Source organism: Daphnia pulicaria, chromosome 2 (genome assembly GCF_021234035.1).
Source record: "Daphnia pulicaria isolate SC F1-1A chromosome 2, SC_F0-13Bv2, whole genome shotgun sequence".
NCBI classification, from domain to species: domain Eukaryota; kingdom Metazoa; phylum Arthropoda; class Branchiopoda; order Diplostraca; family Daphniidae; genus Daphnia; species Daphnia pulicaria.
Genome location: NC_060914.1, coordinates 9,953,010 through 9,974,813, shown reverse-complemented (window position 1 = coordinate 9,974,813; position 21,804 = coordinate 9,953,010). Strand labels below are relative to the sequence as shown.

Here is a 21,804-nt window from a genome sequence, read left to right as displayed (position 1 = left end):
CTATAACTCCTGTTGGGGAAGTCATATAGGCTACTTTTGAAATTTTGTATGAGCAATCTGGGTGTTGTCTTTCATATTTGGGGTAAAAGGCTTGATTTGTTTTGGCCTGTAAGGGGTCTAACTAGCAAAATGCCAACTTACCCCATCTGCCAACTAGCCCCTCTCTCCCCTAAAGATTACCTTTTAAAGATATAATGATAAAATGATAAGATCTTTTTAAAGAGGAAGAAGCAATAAAGGGAAAGTATTTAGTCTGATTGGTATCCGACTCGGGCCTGGTTATATACAGTACCTACACAAAGTTTGGAAACACGGCGAGTATTTCCGCGCTTCTAACACGGCGGCTTACGGGCCAAGGTGTCTCCCTTTTTTACGCGATAACTCACGTTTGAGTTATCGCAAACCAAATTTTAAAAAATCATCTTGGTGAGGAAAGAATTTCCTTTCACCATGATTTTTTGCAGATTTTAGTGAATTGAAGTTTATCTCCTACGTGCTAGATATAAAGTTTGGAAACATCGGCGCGCTCGACATATGTTTCCATGCTAAAGTGTATGTTACTTAAAAAATTCTAAAAAATTCAAATATATCAATTTTTACTTGAAACTTGTACAAACGGTAGACGACATAGTCGTCTACATTTGAACAAAGTTTCAAATTTTTTTAATGAAACGCTGATTTTTGCCGATTTTTTAATAAATTTTGATTTTTCTTCTCACGTCGCGTGGTGCGTATCCTGCCCCGAGGGAAGAATAGAAGAGGGAAAACCGTCGAACCCCTTTGTTCTATACTTTTTCTCTCGCATGTTTTCTTTAAAAAATCGGCAAAAATCAGCGTTTCATTAAACTCACATTCATCTCCCATCTTATCGGATGAGGTCCTTTCTTTTGACGCTCTACCTTTTTTTGATTTCGTTTTTACATTTTAACCAATGTCGGAAGATCAACAGTCTCCTTCGCGTCGCTTCTTATTACGTAAGTCAATAACAACTTTAGCTTGGCAAAAGGATTAATAAGTTGTAACGGCCTTCATTTCCAGAATCCACTTGGGAATTTACCTAATGTGTCCATCAACAAAATCGGTCTGATTGAATCTCAATTGATTGTTATGCTGGCGGAAACCTTGAATTTCACGTAAGAAACTATGCTTTCTGTTCATATTCGTAAACGCAAGTTTAAAAAATTTTTCTAACAACAATTTAACAGGTACGAGGTGCACTCCAAAGGACGTTCTGCAAATTGGTTCACTTGACGAGAAAAAAGGAAACGGTTCTTGGACGGGAGTGATGGGTCAACTTGTGCGAAATGTACGTGCAGTATCGTTAAAAAATGCTCCTTTTAAAATTTTAGCCTACTACGATGACGTAATGTTTTTTTATTTTGTTTCAACCGATCTAACAGGAAGTGGACATATATGTCCCTTTCTTTTGGCCCTTGGTTTTATTCGCGATCGATGGCTGTAGACATGACCGGAACAGTGATTCTTGATGACATTTTCATTATGCTCCCGTACCCAAAGCAAAATACCGACGCCGCAGGCTATCTTTACGCTTTTTCTTTTTTGGTTTGTACTAATTCAATTTCCTGAATCTTTCAAAAAAAATCTCTTTGACAAGCAATCAAAATTACGACCCAATCGTGAAAACTGATCAATTAATTTGGCAGAATCGTATTATTATACCCTTACAGTCATACTATAACTGCCAACTTTAATTAAAATGAATTTTACTCAATACAGACTTGGGGCTTTACATTCGGATCATTTTCGCTCTCCACTCTGTTCATTTGGATTGTAGCGCACGTACAACAAAAAGGAGTGCAGAAACTGGTTATAATAATGGTGTACGTTTTATAAGTATGTTTAGAACAAGGTACGTAATAAGACAAACGCAATTACGTCAAATTTTCACAGGACGATATCATCACATAATCTTTGCAGGACGATTTTTGAGATAATATTCGTTGGCTTCTCGGATAATTCAAGGCACATTGCTTCTTGTATTGTTGAGGATCACTTACGCCTTCACAGGGATCGTCACTTCAATGATAACCACTCCCAAATACCAATTCGTTGTTCGATCCATAGAGGAAGTGGCGAACAACGAAGAAATCATGCCACTCATTATCGAAGAATCGAGTACGCACGTTGCATTTGAGGTTAAAATGTTTTAAGATTTTCTATGACAATAATAAGTCTGAAATAAATGCCTTAATCATTTTATCAGGAGTCGACTGATTTCAATTTCAAAAAGATCTTCGAGCGTGTTAGAAGAAATCGGAAGTTACTCGTTCCGTCATCGAGTGAATTTATGGACATTTTACTGAGCGACCCTAGACATGTTTTTATCTTAATGTGGGTGTATAAAGTTTATCTTTATTCTAACACTAAATTTTGCTTTCATTCAAGTCTAATTTTCTACCAGACTCTGCAATAGAAAAAGATTTTAGGAAAACTAAAATTTGTCAGGCCACTATACTACCACATTATGTGAAGGAAAGAACGAATGGTTTGTTTCTTCAAAAGAATAGTCAGTATACCCCAATAATCAATGGACAGTAAGAACAACTCTTCCGGCTTTATGTGACAAAGGATTAGGAAACAATTTCAGATGTTTACTTACTTTTGATAGGTTGTTGCTGTTAAGACAGGCTGGTTTGTCCAACTATTTGGAGAGCACAGATACCTCGTTTGCTTCAAGATGTAACATCGACGAACGTAAAAAGAAGAACAAAAAGCGAGGCAATCTCTCGTCTCCTTTGACTCTGTACGATCTCAGAGGCATTTTCTTTGCTTTTGGATTTTCTTTACTTGTCTGTTTTGTCGTCTTTTTGTTCGAGCTAGGCTCTAACTTGTGTTGTCAGTTCAGTTAACTTAGCCATGACAACACAGCGTTGTTTTTATTACCTTAGTAGTGCTTAATTATGTACCACGTATATTCCTTTCCTGCTAATTTCAAAAATAAACTATGCTGTGAAGTCGCATATGATGGGTCGTTTGAACAATCTTTATTTTTTTTAAATCTTATTTGACAGAGAGTTGGGAGTTAGTTTTATATTATTCGGAGTTTAACATGCATTAGTTAACAAAAATGATGATGATCTCTTATTAGTTGCGCTAAAAAAAAGCGTATTAGTCTGCCGTCGTCTCTATCGATTTGACTTCGTTTATCCGCAACTAATTTTATCCATCTGCTTGCTATATTTAAAACGGGCTGGAAGATCAGAGGAAATAAATAACTCTTCGGAACAGAAATAAAATGAATCTTCGTGGCGTTCTTTTTCCCCACAGCTCGCTACATCATTTATTGATGCGAAGTTATTGATGGGCGATGTGTTGGCAATTCCAGTATACGGCGTATATTCTCAAGGCGATGGTTGCGAAACATAATTTCCGTCTCTTAATAATTTAATGCGCTTTTTCGTGACTGTCCGTCGAGCGAATCGGGTCTGATTTTGGATTCCACAGAAATTGTATAGTAGAAAACGTATCTACTTTTATAGGAAACGTTGATGTGCGGGAACTATCTTGGTCCAAACAAAAGCCAAAAAGCGACAATCTTACATCGATTCAGGAACGCCCTTTTTCCTGATGAGAATCTGCGAACCACATAAGCGTGCTAGCCCAATCGCTAATGGGAAAACGCCCTTTTTGAAAAAGAATTTCGTGAAATTCACTAGGTATTTATACACACACTGGACGATTGCGGTTACGATGGCTCATTTTTATCGTGGATCTCACAAGATGCGGTCGACTCGAATTTGGCTGATAGTTTCTGCAATTTCTTTGATCGACTCGTACCGATGCCAAAAAATAAACAGCCACCTTCGCGTCGCTTCTTTTTACGTAAGTATTCCACTATTCCAGTAGCTACTTATATATAGTAATCTGCCGGAATGGTTAATATGGTTCACTTATTATTTTCCCTACCAGAATCCGCTTGGTAATTTGCCTAACGAGACCATCAACAAAATGGGAATGATTGAATCTAAACTGATTGCTATGATTTCTAAAAAAATGAATTTCACGTGAGAAATCAATCTTTATCGTTATTGTAACTCTTACGTCGTTTTAAATCTCTTTCGCTTACCGGGTCTCTTAATATTACAACAGTTACGAGATTTACGTGCCTACAGACGTTTTGGAATTGGGTTCTCCCGACGAGAAGAAAAAGAACGGCTCTTGGACGGGAGTATTCGGTCAACTCGTCCGCGATGTAGGATTGATTTATATTGTCTTTACATTTTTTGTCAATTGTAATAAAGAGAAATTAAATTTCATCCGCGAGGATACCATAGGAAGTGGACCTGTCGATTTCCTTTGGCCCATTGTTCTACTCGAGATATAGCGTTGTGGACGTGACTGTCTCGATAATCCTTGATGACATATCGATAATGGTTCCGTACCCGAAAGCTATATATAGCGCTGGATCTTATCTGACTGGCGCTTTCTCTCCAATGGTAAATTTTTTTACAAAATTCCCTCATATTAGACTCAATTAAATAAAACTGTATAGTTGCCATGCATCTCCTGGCAATGATAAAATAATTCAATTATTTCATAGACGCAAGTATTCCTATACGGATCATTCGGTCTTGTACCAATAGCCCTTTGGATTGTAGCGCACATTACAAAAAAAGGAGAACGAGATCTAGGGGTTATATTTATGTTTATCGCAGCAGTTGCGCTAGGACAAGGTAATACTACTGTAGTGTTAAATTATTCACTTCAAGTTGCTGATCATTCTGTATAACATTTTTTTTCAGGAGGATATCTGAGGCAATATGGACATTATTCTTTCGCGATTCGATTGATCCATGGATCATGGCTTATCGCATTACTTGTGATTACTTACGCTTTTAGTGGACAATTAATATCGATTATAACAACACCGAAATTTGACTTTATTGTCCGTTCCATCGAAGACGTGGCAGCCAACCAAGACATACAACCACTTATCGTCAACGAGTCCAGCACTCAATCCGAATTCGAAGTTTGAAAATTATATTTTCACTTTTTCATTTACGATTTTTCGACTTTTAATTCTTTGTTCAATTCTGATGCAGGATTCGTCCAATCCAATTTTCCAAGCAATCTTCAATCGCGTCAAGGAAAACCCAAATAAGCTCCTCGTTTCATCGTCAAGTGAATTTGTGGACCTGTTACTTACTGAACCCAATCAAGTTTTAATCATGGTACAAAATTACGAATGTCAAATCAATTATTCTTATCTATATAGCGCTATTTTTTTGTTACCTACTCTGATTTAGTCTCGCTTGCTAGCGGATTCTGAAATTCAAGAAGATTACAGGACTAACAAAGTCTGCCGTGCCACGTTGCTGCCGAAAGTGGTGAAAAGCACAGCGAATAGTTTGTATCTGAGAAAGAATAGCCAGTACACTTTGGCATTGAACAAGAAGTACGTTATCTATTATACTCTTATACTACGTAATCTAATCAACTCAAAATTGGATTGCAACTCCAGGTTACTGTTACTCAGACAAGCTGGTCTATCGGAATATTTGGATGGCACTTTCGGCCAACATTCGTCGAGATGTTACATTAACCAAAAAAGCATGACTGGTGGCAGTAAGCAGAACGGTCCGTCATCTCCGTTGAGCCTCTACAATCTCCGAGGTGTTTTCTATACCATCGGCTATTTGCTTCTCATCTGTTTTGTCGTATTCGTTTGCGAGTTGATGTGGCATTGCTGCCGCCAAATGTAACCCCAGCACCACCAACTTATTTAATCTTCACGAAAATATCAATCGCATATTTTATTGTTGTAGCCGCATAATATTATATCCCATTCCAGTTGTGTATTGATTCCATCAATTATTCACGGAGGAGACAAGATAACTGGTAGTAATACTAGTCAATTTTATAATACTGAATCGACCATATTTTCATTTTGTAATTTCTTCAATTCACGCGCACACGACAAGGCCTGGTGGCACGCAGATTAAAACGCCAGCAAGTTGACTCGATACCGAAGTGACCGGGTTGATAGCTTTCGTGACGACATACGTCTCCATTGCGATAACCGTCACCGTCGAGGTCGACGGTACTCGATTAAACATGGCCCTGTCTTTTCTCGTCAATAATTCCCGCCCCTCGTAATCATTCAATTCCGATCTCCCATCTATTAGATCCTCGTACTTGGACGACTCAATTTCCCGAACGGCAGATCGCAGAGGATCGCTAATCAGAACTGTTGGTTCCACCAGGCTAAAAATTGAATTAGAATTCAGTTAATTTGAATCAATAAGTTTATAGGTGTGATTTTATACTTTTCCTGGTTGACGGTAGTTGGGAAAACGTAAGAATTTTCCAGGAGATCGTCTTCCAGATCGACAAAGCGTCTGGTCCGGTTGTAAATCGGGCAAACGGTTGGGTTGGTCGTATTTAAAAACAAATTGGACGGTATGCAGATTTTAGTGGTGGTGACGCTGCTGACGTCTGTCACTGTCATCCTGACGGTTTGTCGGGCGAAGATGGGGCGCGTCAGAGCCGACGACGACGGTTTCATCTGATTGTTGAGGTTCATGCTGAACAATTCCAGCGGATTGAATGGGCGGAGAGCGTGGACAGTGTGAGCTTCGTTGTCCAACAAGAAAAATTTGTGATTCCAAGCCGGAATGCGTTGCTTAGAAAACGAAACTTTCGGCTCGATTCGATCAGCTGATTGATCTCCGTAATTTTTATTCACCGATGCGGAGCGTTGCTGTCCCTGTAAATTTAAATACGTTATAATATACAGAAATGATAGAAATTCAAATTTGTGTACAAACCGAAAAGTATCCTGGATTTTTCCTGATGTAATCATCGTCTGGCATAGTCGGAATAACAGGATCGGGGACAGGAACCGGTGTACTAAAATATTCCGAGAAAACATATTGCACCCAATTGTTTATTTGGCTAGGATATAGAAAAAGGTCTCTATTAATAGGTGATGATGCCAGCTGCCAGGGCGACTTCAAAACAACCGGTGAGTACGGTTGCTGCTGGTAAAAACGATCACCGACGACCAAAGTCGCTAAGAAAATCAAAGCGAATAATTTCATCTCGAAATGTTTCAGAGCAGCAGCAACAATTACAAGCAGCCACGAGACAACTGACGAATGTTTGTTGACGCGGAACAAGGCCCTTATATATAATATTCTCTTGTGGATTTTGGCTTCTCAGACTCTTCTGGAGTTCCTTCACTCTGCGGGAAAATAATAATCTTTCGCATTTAATTCGCTTCCTCCCTCTCACAGAAATTAACGTTCGAAATCTAAAGACCGAATCCAACGATGTCGACAAAACCACCCACCGTGCGTTTTTTAAGAACGAATTTTTCAGTTGAACGATTTCCGTTTTCCCGAAAATTCACGACGAGTGTGACTCGACTCGAGAATTTTTCTTTTTTAACGATTTAACTGCTCCTTACATTTATTTATTTAAAAAAACGACTAGTATAAGGAACTGGATAATGATTTTCTGAATGCCTGCGTGTAATATTGCACTATAAATAGCCATCAGCGAGTACAAAATGTAGAGAAATTGCATCGAAAGCGCGGGAATGCAATTTTGAAATTTAAAATCATTGGAAATGTCGGGAAATGTTGGAAAACCTTTTAACACACAACAAAACCGATCGGAAGGCAAGCAATCTGGGCAGCAGCGATGGCCAAGCTGAGCGTTTTCTTGACGATTGTCGACGAGAAAAAGTAACTGGTCGTTGTCGTCGTGAATGTCACGGTCAAGGCTCGATTCTGGCGCTGAAAGAACTGCTGCTGGGCGTTTCCATCGACGTCTTCCTTGGACGAGATTATCCGCTGCTGGGAATCAGCTTGGCGCCGGTCTCTATCGACACTGGCTGTCGGAATCGCCGTCGGCTCAACGCTAAACCAAATTTAAAAATTAATTTTATTGACTTTTTACATTTTAATAATTATAGAAACAAACTGTTGAATAGGAGTCGGAGAAAGTTGAGACTGAAGGAAGAAAGAATTCGATTCATTTTCTAATTGGTCGCCGTTGCTTTCGTCGACAATGTGACGTCGACGTCTGGCACACGGGGTATTCACCGCTCCGGCCACAAACTGTGCGGCCGGAATGCACGTGCTAATCACGGCCGTCAGCAAGGTGGACGGGACAGTGACGGTTACCAGTGTCGAGGTTTGGAAAAAGTTGCCGAACCAGTTGTTGGTGTTGCTATTCAAAGGGTTCAAGGCGCCGAAGAACAGCCGCTGCTGCTGCGATGGATACAACTGAGCCAAATTGAAACTATTCGGACGGAATAAGCGATTGGCCGCACGACTCTGAGTCGATTCCAACGGTTTAGTCGACTCTTGGCTATTTTTGGCAGCCTCTTCTTCCGGCTGGAACGTCTGCCCAGGTTCTTCCCAGTCCTGGATATTTAATGCCATAAAAGTTAACGATGCGTTTCTCAATGAAAAATTTAACAGATAATAAGTAAGACCATGGATGGCGATGGATCGGAAGAGTCTAGTCCAGCGTCATCTAAGAAATAAGGATTCTGCCACTGGTAGAAAGCCCTAGGCGAATAATAGTAAGACATGGGCATCACCAATGGCCATGGCAGCCGCTTGGTTTGTCGCTGCTGAGCGCAGGAAGCGAAGAGAAACACCGACAGGAAAACCAGCGCCAATTTCATCTGTGAATCAAATTTACATATTGCAATTAACATTTTGGGTGGTCGACACTTGTGTGTTGTATAAACCAGTCTGCCTTATCTTTTTTTGATCAGATGTAATAATTATTTTCGTACCTTGTAAATACTGCGGGAGTGAAGATACTACTTGTGAGTGGTCATTCCAGTGGTTAACGACTGGACTTTTATACCGTAGGTATACGTCTGTACTCTCTCGTCTACCTGGACGAGTGCGGTGTGTAGTTACAGGTATACAGAGGTCACGCGGAACAGATTCCCCCTCGTCCGGAAATTGCGTGATCTCATCACTAACCGTCGAATCAGTCACAGAACATTATGGCGCTGGAATGTTTTTGTTTTTTCGGAAGCGTTTGAACTTGAAGCGAAAGAAAAGTGATGGTCGTGACTGGTCAATCGATACGCCTCTCGGTTCACGCCGCACAGCACCAAAATGGGCTTCCTATTATCGTTATAACAAACACATTCTAACAACACTTTACCATTTTCGTTCAATTTACATAAATATTAGTTAATGTATTCAAACGGTTGATAGAATGATTATGACATAACTCGAATAAACAGCAATGAAGACTTTTGATTATTTAAAAAAAAATTGATTGTGTGATTCATCATCCGAAATTATAGAAGGCTGGTATTGCGTCACCTTCCAATAAATTAGATGCAAATCTTAAACACCATACGCCGCGCGGATTTACATATTCATTTATTACCATCGGTCAGGCAAGAAAAGTAGGCTATTATCGTTTGCCCCCCCCCCCCCCCACTGCTTTTGTGACTGGAAGAGATAATAATCGAATATTAAGTTTATAACATCTTATCTACCACTATATATAATATGGCCAGAATATCCGAATCACATCGTTCGGTCGCGCTAATGGACGTTTATACTTGGGTCCAGATACTTCAGCTCCCAAACAGCAACGTGTATAGAAGCCAGGGCCTTGTATTCTTTGGACGATATTTTACATCTGATGGAAGAAAACACAAAGGATTTATTTCGGGACTCGGGTTTTAAATGTTTGCGAGTTTCCCTTGCGCGCGTCATGTCGTCAAGTGAGTAAAATTTGATAACAATCACGTGCAATTTGGTTAAGCAGTTTCCGCGCTTTTGTTTTATCTTTCCGAATTCAACCACAGTCGAGTTTCGAAATTGGGGGTAATCCCATTTGTCATTTGAATAACTCCTTATACGGTCATCGGTTCGCTCCGTCACGCATATTAGACTCAGTTTAAAAAGGGATAAAATGATACGATTTTACGATAATATTTCAATCTTAAAATATTCTTAGAAAGGAACAGAAGTCCAGCATCGTCATGCAGTATTCTGCTTCTAATCGTATTTTCTTGATAGTATTAGTTGCATTTAATTTTCTTTCCGATGGAGTTTTCTGCTGCGCGCCAAATCCTCGGCCAAATCCCCGCGAAATACAAATCCCCGTCAAATCCCCGGAGATTATTACGCCGGAAGAAAATGATAAAACATTTTTCAATGGACAATATCTTCCTATTGGCAGTTCCGGTAGTTGTCCAAGAAACATGGTCCTTTTCGACGGACCGAACAAGCAAGGATTTTGTGACTGCCTGAACATTGCTAGGAAACCAGCATTTTATTCAGATAAAACTGGCGAATGTTTCTTTCACAACACTCGGGTGAGTTCGATCAGCGATTATAGAACTTTATTTATTTTGATTGATGATTGGAAATTTGAAACGAAATGCTTTTATTGCTGTGCTCAATAATAATAGGGTCCCTGCTCCGATGGTGAATGGTTTGTACTGAAAAATGGTGATCCAGTATGCGAACCCGTTCCGGAAGGATGTCCAGCTGACGGAAACCACTTCTACGGAACTCCGGACGAAACGATGGCCAAACGGTGTTTGAAATTATGGGAAGAAGGACCGCCTTGTCTACCTAATCACTATTTGCAACTTAGAGAAGGACCAGAGTTAAAAATAGTTTGTGAACGTATCCAAGAGGCTTTCATTACTGGATTATCTGCTGGAATGATGAGTGCGTGTCGGCCGGGCACTCTACGTAATCGCTCTGGTCATTGTTCTGGTAGTCCATTCTATGGTTAGATCTTTAACTGAAACACAGAAAGACTAGCTGTTGGATAATCGAGTGTTAAAGCTATTGTTGGATCGGCAGCCAGCATATACTATTTCTTCCTTTGAAATATAGTACATATATATAACTGGCGGTGTGTTGAATAAACAATTGATGCCGTGGATTTCTCTGGTCATTTAATTCTAAATCACATAACAGCCTACGCCGGATTTAAATACATTTCATTACCATCGGGCAGGCAAGATAAGTATTATAGTTTTGTCGATTTTTTCATCCCATCACTTCTTTCGTGACTGGAAGAGATGATTATCGAATTTTTAATTTGGGCCCAAGATGATTCAGCGCCCAAACAGTGTAGGGAAACCGCACGACCTTGTTTTTTTAAACGGCCAATTATATATCTGAAAGAATAAAATACAAATGATTTATTTCCGTACTCTGTTGATCTTTGCGGTAGCTGCCGTTTCCCTTACTATACGCGGACGTCGCCCATGTCGAGTGCTGAGTGCAATCGTTTCGAGGAATGTAAATATTGGGAGTATAATAATCATGCAAGTGCAATTTGATTAAGCAATTTCCGCACTTTTGTATTGGTTAAATAAATCTAACTGAATTTAAGTGGTTTACCACCGTTATCTGGGTTTCGAAATTTACTGATACGGAACCCGTTCGGCATTCTGATAACTATTTTCATATGCGGTTATCAAGTCATCCTGTCACGCCTTTAGACTCAGCTTCAAAATGGGATAAAATGATACGAGATTAAGATAGCATTTCAATGTTAGAAACACAAGTCAGTTATTGTCATGCAGTCTGATTTTTCCAAGTGCATTTTGTTGCTGATTTTCTTGACATTAACCATGGTTGCCTTTATTTTAATTTTCAACGAAATAGTCGGGGGTAAATACTCAACGCCGTGTGACTCCCACGAAACATTTTTCGAAGAACAGTGTCTTCGCATTGGCAGTTCCGATAGTTGTCCAAGAAACATGGCCCTTTTTAACGGACCCAACAACCGAGGATTTTGTGACTGCTGGGTCCTAGATGATAAGCCAGCATTTTATTCAAACGAAACTGGCGAATGTTCGTTGCACAACACTCAGGTGAGTTGTATCATCAACGGTTTCCATAATTATTTATTTGTGATTGATTGGAAATTGAAACGAAATATCCATAGGGTCCCTGCTCCCATGGTGAATGGTTTGTACTGAAAAATGGTACTCCCGAATGCCAACCCGTTCCAGAAGGATGCCCAGCTAACGGAAGATATTTCTACGGAACTCCAAACGAAACGATGGCCAATCAGTGTTGGGAATTATTGACACAAGGACCTTGTCGCAAAGGTCAAGTTTTAAAAGTCAAAGAAGGCCTAGACTTAGAGATAGTTTGCGATTATCGCCACGATGATTCCAAGAATGCTGTATCCGCTGGAATGCTGGGCAAATGCCGACCGGGTACTCTACGTGCACGTTCCGGACATTGTTCTGGTGTATTCCGCTTCGGTTAGATCTACAACAACAAAAAAAGTGTTGCGTCAGCAACCAAAATCATTTTTAAATTCAATTCTTTTTTAAAATAACTATGTAACACAAATCAACAGATGGTGTAAATAAACAATAATTGCCCATGGCCTTTAATTCATATAACTAAAAAAAACATTTCCTTAAATTTAAGAGGACCGAAAGGCCTTAACCATCAATTCCATAAAGAATAATTCTCGATTGAAATGTTTAAAGGCATCAACGTCTTGACACGGGCGATACTTTAGTGTCCTTTTCAATCCATTCATAATAATTGCCATTTTATGCAATGGTGCTGGTAGACGTGACGTTGTATACTTTGCATATACGGGCATAAACGTGACTGTGAATTTACTTTACTCGTTAACGCGCAAAAAAGGTGATGTTAAATTTTACCCACAAATGCGTCTATACTTTACTACCAGCAGAAGTTGCGGCGCTTTAAACGACAGATAAGAAAGAGACGAGTCGAAACGGTCACCGTGTCACATTTATCGCCAACTGAAAAAGCCTCGACACGCAAAGAAATGTCAGAAACGTGTTTCCAAAACGATGTGGCACCGAAACAAAAAACCATAAAAATACCATCGGCGGAGTAGACATGGGAAGGGCATCTAAGAAAGTAAAAAAGGTCATAGGAGTCATCAGCAGCAGCGGCCCAACAAGGAAAAGATTGTTTGTTTCGAGACTGGGCGGGGCACCGAGTCCAATGACTTGGGCCATCAACAAACATCACGACAGCCTATACAGAAATGCTAATGAGTGGTACGTCATTTGTATTTTAATTCTCTTATAGCCATAGATTTTTTAAGATGGTCATTTAAAAAAACCCAAACAGTCGTATTATAGCCGAATCAAAGTTTAAAATTGATTTAGTGATACTTTTAGAATATACCTTTTTTTATTTTATTTTAGTCAATAAATCAGAATGGCGCCAAAACAGAAACCTGACAAACTTGATCTTGTCGAGAGATTTGCCCGTCTCCATCCAAATAACAGGTCGTAAAAAAATCACGACCATAAATGTCGTGATTTTATTTTATTTTATTATTTTGTTTCGGTTGACAGGTGCAAGATCAAAAGGAATGACAATCAACAAAGTCATCGAGAATCAAACGCGATTGTCTTTTATTATTTCAGTCACCTTTAAAAAAAACACACACAAGAGTTACACAAAGAATACCAATAAATCCTCCGCACACATTACCGTTCCCGAATCCCGAGATCTCAAACTAATTGGAAGATAAAAAAAAACAATTACAGAAGAAACAGCGACCGATACATCCCCACATTACATGTCATGGATTATATATAGCACGAAAAAGTTGGTGTGTTTTTTTTATTTGGGTTTTGTTTTTCTTAAGAAACGAACTTGGAAAAAAAATGAATTTCGTGATGATGTCAAAAATTGACATTAAGGCACTGGAGGTTTTTTCATCTTAAAAGATATGATCAATCCGTGTGATTAATTTAATATCTTTTGTTTTTGGGTTGTGGTTGTGGTTTATTCCTGATTCTGCTGGATTGCGGGTTCTTGATTTTGCGACGGGGAATGTAAAAGTAGTTGGGGTTGCCGAAGAATGAGTCAAAGTCCTCCAGAAGGACCATGGTCGTGTCTTCGAGCGGAATCAATGGCACGGGGAAATCCATGGGCAGGCGGATGCCGTTGCGATCGCAGGCCGGAAGGGTGTTCTGTCGGACGCAGCGCTCCGTCACGGTCGAGTAGGCGTAGTCGACCGGGCAGCGGTAGAGCAATCCTGTTTATAATAAGTTATTCCAAATAAATCAATAAAGTTGAATTCAATTCCAATAATAAAATCATACCTTTCAAGACGCTTGGCTCAATTTCGAAACAGCGGTAGAAGCGGATGCAATCCAGCTGGTAAGGATAATGTCCCGGCATTTTGCAATCGTAAAGGCTTCCGGGCGCCAACTGTTTGAAAATTTGAATTAAAATAAAATAATTATTTTTAAATGAATTGAATGAATATTTTTTTCTTTATGTACCGTGTACTGAGCAGGAACGGAAGGAACGGTCGTCGCTGTTGTTTCAACGGCCGGTAGAGCTGTTGTAGTTGCAGCGGCTGTGACTGGAGCTTCAGTGGCTACTGTTGTCGTTGGTGCGGGGGCTGGAGCTTCGGTGGCCACGGCCGTTGTTGGTACGGCGGCTGGAGCTTCGGTGGCTACTGTCGTCGTCGCCGTAGGTACGGTGGTAATAACTCCGGTTGGAGGCAAAGTGGCGAATACGCAAGCCGTGGTTCTGCCTGATTACAAAAAAATGAATTTCAAATGAATTGTCCATTATTTATTGATCAATGACATATGGCGGTAGATTTACCTGGAGATTTGCAGGTGCCGGAAGCCTCGTCGTAATGCAGACCGGCCGGGCAAGCTCTCAGGTCGACGCTGAAGGCCAATTCGGTCCAGACGCATTTGTAGTAGAGGTCGCAGCGGACGGGATGGCGATGGTATTTGTCGTCGTTGCAGGTGAGCATGAAAGGAGCCACGTCGGTTGGCGGTGGAACGATGGGCGTAATAGCCGGAGTCAAATCCATTTCTCCGCTGCTGACGGTGGTAGTAGCCGGTGCCGCAACGGTCGTCGTCACTGGAGCCGGTGCAGCGGTGGTGGGTTCCGGCACCGGTGCCGCGGTGGTTGTTGTCACTGGATCAACGGGCAAGACGTCCGGGGCAAATTCAGTTGTCGGAACGGTAGGAGCAGTTGGTGGGGCGGTAGGAGCTTCAGTGGGCGCAGTGGTAGGAGCTGTTGGTGCAGCGGTAGGAGCATCAGTTGGTGGAGCGGTAGGAGCAGCTGTTGGAACGATAGGAGCAGTTGGCGGAGCGGTAGGAGCATCGGTGGGCGGAACAGTAGGAGCTGTTGGCGCAGCGGTAGGAGCCTCAGTTGGCGCAGCGGTAGGAGCCTCAGTTGGCGCAGCGGTAGGAGCTGTTTGCGCAGCCATCGGAGCATCGGTTGGCGGAACGGTAGGAGCAGTTGTGGGTGTTGGCAGGTCTGTTACAGCCGGCTGTCCAGTGACGGGGGCAGCAGGAGCGATCGTGGTTTCGACATTCCCATTATTGGGTTGAGTTGGCGGATTAGAAGCTGTCGTCGTTTCGGTGACGGGAGCAGCAGCAACTGTCGTGGTCTCAACGGCCGCCGTCACGACGGGCGGTGCGGGCGGAACGGTCGCTGGTGGTGGGGCCGGAACGGGCGCTGGTGGTGCGGGCGGAACCGGCGCCGGCGGAGCAACTACAAGTGACCGAATCCAAAAGATAATCCAATTCTGCGCTAAAATAATTCATTTAGATTTATTGTTCTTATACCTGTAGGAGTGACCCATGAGGTGGTGGCCAAGCAAGCGGGTGGCGGATTGACTGCATGCGGATGATTGCAGACGGACAGGGACTCGTCGAAGATGGTCCCCTCGGCGCAAACGAATTCAAACAGCGTGAACTGGGCCTCGTTGCCGTAAAAATCGACGCAGCGGTAGAAGCGGAAGCAGTCCTTGGGGTCGCCAAAGAAACCGGCCTTGACGCAATTGAACGGCGCCGGAGTCTGCCGCCCGTTCTGCTTCCTGATGTTGATCCGGCGGACTTGGCGGAACGACGGGTACTTATTGCTGGCAGCTGTGAAAGGGGAAGGAAACAAAATGATTTCATTTAACGGACGTATGTAACAAAAAGACCGCACACACGGCTATTGATTTTGTCACGCCCTTTTGTCGTGATCGCTTATTAAAAAAAGACAAGGCTATATAGACAGAGCAACTATTATTTAGCGGGATCGATTCTATGGCGCAGGTGAACGATCGGACTAAAAATCGTGACGTGCGCCAGCAGACTTTGGTATCAATTTTATTATAGCGTCTTATTGCGGGCTCTCCAAGGACGGAATGCAAACGACCTGCCGCGTATGGCATGGTCCACGCCAAAACTCATTAGCGCTAAACTTATTCCAGGTAAAACAAGGGAATAAGAATTTGAAATAAAAGAAAAGAAACTGCAGTACAAACTGAGTTGTGCGGCAACATTTTTGCGTTGTTGGAATTTGAATGAAAAGAAATGAAACGAGCGCAAATAAGTTTGTCTCATGAATAAAAGATGCGCATCTGTGTGTTCTTTTTGTCTGGACAAGAAATAACAAACAAGCCCGAACCGTAAGTAAATATAAAAGAAGATGAAAATTCTGTTGGGCGAATTTCTGTTAGTTTTCAGTGTCTCGTATGACTCACATTCGTCCATCACTGCTGTGCTGGCCAAAAGTTCCATTTTTCAATTTTCTCCTGAATTGATTCGACAGAATAAACAGCAAAAGAAATAAGTAAAAAAGGAAATACGATCAAATCAATCTCATTTCCTTTTCTGGCCATTCATTGTCGTGGTTCATTAATCTGGATCCAACAAACCAGCTTTCCATTTCTTTCGTACTTTTTTGTAGCTATTGTGTGAGAGGAAAAGGCGAAGCTGCTCGACCGGTTTTTATTTTCGTACATCAGCAGCGCAGTAAGTTTCGTCTGTGAAAAGAGTCCAGCGCGGTCTAGCTGTGCGTGTCCATCTCGTTTTTAGTTTTGTGATCGAGTTATACTGAACTGCATAGTTTAATTAAAAGCTTTTGACTTTATATTCCTTTGAACATTTTCAACGGGTTTTTGGCGCACCTGCCGCTCATTCCCCGAGGGCTACCACCCGGATCCTATAAACACCGAAACTCATGTAGAAGCTATTTAATAAATATGATTTACGGCCGGATCACGTAAGGTGTTGGACTGCGATGAAGTTTGGCAACAGGATAACGGACGATATAAAATTTGAATTGAAAAAGACATGAAACAAAAAGGTATATGCAGTTTACACGGTGTAACGTAATAAATGTGGGAAATGTTGATAGCGCGATTCGCTTTGGCCAGCCATCGAATACCAGCCATTCAAATATAATGGCCGAAATTGTGCGCGCGGTTTTGTGATATTGGTTCGTGACCGCATAGTCAATTGGCAGCAGCTACTGGATTATATTATATTACATTGATCGCGCATGTAATCAGCTCGACTATATATCTTGGATCGTTGAAATTCCCTCGCATCAAAATTACATTTTCATTTTTAATACAAAAACAGCTGTCACGAATGAGGGGGGAATTTCTTTATTTAGAAAAGAAAACGCCATAACAGTTCCGCGTGCAAAACGCGACGGGATAGAAACAAAAAATTCCCCATAGTTATTTCCGTTTCAGAAGACGAAAGAAAAAAGGTAGAAAATCTCATTTGGCTTACCTGAACTGAAGTGGACGAGAGCCGCCAAGACGATGAACAGAAAAGTCGGTGCCATCTGAAAAAAATAAAAAAATAAATTGAGGTACAATTAAGAGCAATCACTGGATATTATTTTTGTTTGGCTACATCAAGGACTCTCCGAGCTGGACAAAGCCGCCAACTCGGCTTTTCTCTTGTCACATAGCTCTGGTCCAAATAACGTATTGCTATCTCTTCCATATCGTACATATAGAGACTGCCTTGTGTCAAACTCGTTACGGCCGGAAGTGGTCAAGGGACCGTAACCTTCCTCGAGACGGCCGCCGGCCAATAACCACAAAGGCCACGAAAGAAAAAGGGGGAAACAAAGATAGACTGTCGACAAGGAAAAGTATATAGCTACCGTATATAGTTTGCGCCAGCAAAAGTCAATCAACACACAAAATATGGGAAAGACTCTCGAGAAAAAGTGATGAAACCAACCCGAGTTGTTTGCTGGTTTTCTGCCCAACAAATAACACACAAAACCGCATTGGAATTCACTCTGCGTAACATTTGTCTTTTTTATATTTAACTAAGACGTACACATATATCCTCATATTACCATGACGACATCTCGGAATAAACCAGAACTACTGGCGGGCGACGAATGTATCTAAGAGTTCAGTAGCCTGGGACGTGATGAAACTACCAATCGGAAAGACCCGTAATATTAACATACTTGTTATGGGCGCCCATCTGACGAAAGGGAGCAAAGTACTCACGGTGTATCATAGGCAATGGCCATAGGAATAACAAAAATTGAAAAAAAAACAAAAGCAGAAATAGAAGAAATGGAATAGAATGACGGGTGAGTGATGATGGACGACCGCGTCCTTGGCGACGTCTACCAGCAACAGCGGTCGTCGAGAGACGAGTTCTGTTTTAAAAACAAATCACGACATATGCTGAAAATAAGACAAGACTAAGCGAGAGAAAGAAATTTGAATACGGAATTTCCATCCCGCGCGCTAGAAACAGAACGCGAATATGTTTCGTGCAACTTTGTAGCGGGCCTATCCAGGAACCACCAGAAGGCCAACGACCTGTCTACCATTTTTCTTTAACTAATAATCAGAAAAATAGAAGAAGAAGCCCAAAAAGCTTATTTAAAGACGCTGCTGAAAGCTGCTGGGCGCGCGCAATAAAACGAATCGCTTATCTTGGAATGCCGAGTGAAAAGGAAGAAAGTAAAAAAATAAGGAACTTTTTTTGGTATTCTAAAAGCGCTGCTGGTGCCTGGTGGATGGAGATTAGAACTGAAGTTCGACACGATCCCGGTACGGTCATCGGGCGCCAGGGCGAGGCTGGGAGGATGCCAATGAACCGGTAAAGGTTGGACGAGATTCAAAATGTTGTAGTTCGCGGTTATAATCATTTCTTCTCGTTACACACACAAGCCAAAAAACACACGTGTACACGTATACACATATCCTTTTTTATTTTTTTGGCGTTTCAAAATGATTGCGCGTTTTGATTTATTCAAAAAAGCCGCGGGATATTTGGCTGCCGTGTAAATGCAAGTGGGAAGAAAAGTAAAAAAAATAAGGAAATCAAAAACCGCGCGCTCGAGCTGTAAATACACCAAAGCCAAGCTAAATGTAAAAATAAATAGCGTATGTATATCTTGTTTATTTTCTTATTCCTCCGATTTGTAGATTTGCATATTCCTCAACCCCGGGGAATTGAACCCATAACAATAAAAAAAAAGAAATAAAACTTTTCGATTTTGTGGCTTGTGTTCTTTACTTTAGCGTGTCGTGCAATCGCTTGACGATTTCTGTTTGTTTTCTTATTTTCCCCCCTCAAAATAAAAAAAACGTGAAATGAATTTTTCATCGGCGCGACGGTTGGCCGGAGATGGACGATTGACACATCACACGCACAATCAGAAAGAAAAAAGTATTATTTTATTTAAATCTATTAAACATTATTTTAAAAACCTTTTTTTTTTGTGTGTGTCTGTCAAGACGTTCAAAATGGAAACATTGGCCACTGGTGTATAAGCTGACTGATGGGGCCTGTTGGGGAGTGGCCGAAAAAACTTGGAATGAGTCCCGTTCCTTTTTTTTTTTCTTTCCCGACTGGTTGCGTGACTCAGCCGTATCAATTTCGCTCTGGTAAAAACCCCCCAGACTCCCATCACGCACGCACTATTTTTGTTTTTTTCCAACAATATTAGAACGATGGGAATCGCGTACCTAACGTGTTATTAGTGTAGACGCATCCGACTTAATCAAGTCACCGCGCGGTCGGAAGTTATAAGACGGGATAATGGCCCCACACTTTGCACTCATCAAGTACAAGGGCATCCGGTTAATCACATTTCAAACTACGTTACAGTACGTCTTATTCTGTTATAATAATTACGAATTATAACAGTCTAAACAAATCATTAACCCCCCATGAATCCGCAACGGCTGATGACACATTTTCCCGCGAATTTTAAATTACGAAAGATGATATTAGATTTGACGACGACGGACCTCGACCTGTTTTGTTACGCAATTTCGTTTTTTACATGCAATCGGCAAATTTTGAGGTAAAAGAAAACACAACGAGAAATTGAGTCTTATCGTAATTTGAGAGGCTTCCAACTTTTGCTTTTTCCATCTTTGGTGGGAGACTGACATCTAATAGAGAGATGCACCTGGCGAAAAAGGAAATTGCGCATTGCCAGCAGGTGATGATTAGCCCCTTATTATGCACCAAAAATATATGTAATAATAATACTGGTCGAAAAAAAGAAATTCACGAAATTAGATTTCAAGTTCGACCAGTTCAGGTAAAAAGAAATCGAAAGTTTTTTTTTTTTAAATAAAAAATAAAAACCTTGACATTGACCGTGATGGAAATTTTACCTTACGGACTTGCTGGGCATCGCTGGAGGGGGTCCCATACACAAGTGGGGGAGGAATATGACGTTAAGAATTTTGATTTCAAAAAATTTTCTGGGGTAGTACAAGAACCCGAGGAGACCGCAGCAAGAAATCGAAAGGAGAGAGATGAAAGGGAACCCACATTGAATTTACGGCTGAGAGAAATAGAAAGAAAGAGTCATTATATAATTCCTTCCATTTATTATTCGTCAGGCCTTTCAACGGGGCTACTCCCATACACTCTCCCCATCCATTACTACCCCCAGTGGTGAATGTGTACAACTTCTAGAGACGGCCACCTTACACGGTTCACATCATAATACAATTCGAATTAGATTTTACGATTTTCCGACTCTATATTCCCGCGTATGTATCATCAACTAGTTGTGCGTTAACTCTACAATCTCAGCTGCGGGGAAAGGACGTTTTCCATTCACGCTGGGCCTCTGGGCATTTTTTCCCTTTTGACTGTACATTTAATTGAGTGGTTTAATATGTATTCTATACTTTGAACTCGTATAACGATCGAGGGAGAGAAAAAAAGGAAATAAAATTACGAGCTAGATTTTTATTGATGGGTTTTAAGTGCATTAATTCCCCCTGCATCAAATGGAAAATCACGGCAAGGCCATCGGGAAAATATTCGTAACTATTAAAAGTTTGTCGCTGGCGTTATGTGTACGTTCTAGGAAGAGAATTAACGCACTCATTTGCTAATGAAGCACGATTTGGCGAATAACCAGAAATGGACAGTCTTACAATCGATTTCATTCATCAATTTTCTTTTATGAATATGGCAACCATGGTGTCCAGTTATGGAAGTTTCGATGCAATTACAGATAGGCTAAATATGAACACTAATTATACTACTAACATGTACCCCGAGCGATTGTTAGCACAAGGACAAATTCATTCAAGCCTATCCCAAAGTCTATAACGGCTGGTCGGGCTGGAACCTTTTAATGACTTTTGTCTAAACTTTTGCTGCATCTTTATACACAGTACAACAACGGAAAATTCATTTTCGAACAAATTTTAAAAAAAGTTCTTTTACCTTTAACTGAAATTTACCGGAGTCCGGAAGGTTTGTTATTAAAACAAGCCAATAAATAAATCAACCGCGTAGAGAGAGTATGAAATATACTTTGATAAAATAGCCGATGCTTGTGGTGCTGCTGGACGATGAGCAACGTGATACAGGTGGTTGCGGCGGTGTGTCGACCGAAGAACTGAGACGATTCAACTGTTCTCCAGAGCTTCTTATCTGCTCTTTATATAATAACACTCGTCGTCGTGCTGGCCATCCGCCTTATTGTGCTGCGTGAGAGTGGGTTGTGGTGAAGACCCCCTCTTACTCCTCCTCTTTTTCTTTACCGG

The 21,804-nt window shown here is 41.1% G+C and overlaps 6 protein-coding genes across 9 annotated transcripts; 3 read left to right on the top strand and 3 right to left on the bottom strand.

Moving 5' to 3' along the window:
* Nucleotides 1-3,729: 3,729 nt before the first annotated feature.
* Nucleotides 3,730-5,756, top strand: LOC124326203 (glutamate receptor U1-like). The gene is made up of 9 exons (XM_046784907.1): nt 3,730-3,843; nt 3,931-4,025; nt 4,111-4,213; nt 4,296-4,457; nt 4,562-4,694; nt 4,764-4,990; nt 5,064-5,192; nt 5,268-5,416; nt 5,483-5,756. Exons 1-9 carry the CDS (start codon nt 3,742-3,744, stop codon nt 5,721-5,723), a joined length of 1,341 nt encoding a protein of 446 aa, XP_046640863.1. The 5' UTR covers nt 3,730-3,741; the 3' UTR covers nt 5,724-5,756.
* Nucleotides 5,757-5,796: 40 nt separating this feature from the next.
* Nucleotides 5,797-7,128, bottom strand: LOC124326338. The gene is made up of 3 exons (XM_046785099.1): nt 6,789-7,128; nt 6,288-6,727; nt 5,797-6,225 (listed from the first exon to the last, which is right to left on the bottom strand). Exons 1-3 carry the CDS (start codon nt 7,059-7,061, stop codon nt 5,925-5,927), a joined length of 1,014 nt encoding a protein of 337 aa, XP_046641055.1. The 5' UTR covers nt 7,062-7,128; the 3' UTR covers nt 5,797-5,924.
* A 344-nt stretch (nt 7,129-7,472) lies between these two features.
* Nucleotides 7,473-8,859, bottom strand: LOC124326401. The gene is made up of 4 exons (XM_046785190.1): nt 8,774-8,859; nt 8,465-8,659; nt 7,948-8,393; nt 7,473-7,884 (listed from the first exon to the last, which is right to left on the bottom strand). The coding sequence occupies exons 2-4, from the start codon at nt 8,657-8,659 to the stop codon at nt 7,617-7,619; spliced, it is 909 nt and encodes a 302-aa protein (XP_046641146.1). The 5' UTR covers nt 8,774-8,859; the 3' UTR covers nt 7,473-7,616.
* Nucleotides 8,860-9,932: 1,073 nt separating this feature from the next.
* On the top strand, nt 9,933-10,908 carry LOC124326514. The gene is made up of 2 exons (XM_046785408.1): nt 9,933-10,327; nt 10,424-10,908. The coding sequence occupies exons 1-2, from the start codon at nt 9,992-9,994 to the stop codon at nt 10,754-10,756; spliced, it is 669 nt and encodes a 222-aa protein (XP_046641364.1). The 5' UTR covers nt 9,933-9,991; the 3' UTR covers nt 10,757-10,908.
* A 479-nt stretch (nt 10,909-11,387) lies between these two features.
* LOC124326531 lies at nt 11,388-12,386 on the top strand. The gene is made up of 2 exons (XM_046785431.1): nt 11,388-11,848; nt 11,923-12,386. Exons 1-2 carry the CDS (start codon nt 11,552-11,554, stop codon nt 12,250-12,252), a joined length of 627 nt encoding a protein of 208 aa, XP_046641387.1. The 5' UTR covers nt 11,388-11,551; the 3' UTR covers nt 12,253-12,386.
* A 983-nt stretch (nt 12,387-13,369) lies between these two features.
* LOC124326099 (vegetative cell wall protein gp1-like) lies at nt 13,370-21,690 on the bottom strand. Of its 4 annotated transcripts, none has more exons than XM_046784722.1 (8): nt 21,482-21,690; nt 17,531-17,585; nt 15,584-15,886; nt 14,604-15,509; nt 14,427-14,529; nt 14,273-14,387; nt 14,090-14,198; nt 13,370-14,022 (listed from the first exon to the last, which is right to left on the bottom strand). In XM_046784722.1, exons 2-8 carry the CDS (start codon nt 17,583-17,585, stop codon nt 13,736-13,738), a joined length of 1,878 nt encoding a protein of 625 aa, XP_046640678.1. In that variant the 5' UTR covers nt 21,482-21,690; the 3' UTR covers nt 13,370-13,735. The 4 variants fall into 4 exon arrangements, with proteins under 4 accessions (XP_046640678.1, XP_046640679.1, XP_046640680.1 ...); XM_046784723.1 differs by having other exon boundaries at nt 14,273-14,529; nt 14,604-15,183; nt 15,229-15,509; XM_046784724.1 differs by having other exon boundaries at nt 14,273-14,529; nt 14,604-15,446; nt 15,495-15,509.
* Nucleotides 21,691-21,804: the final 114 nt, after the last annotated feature.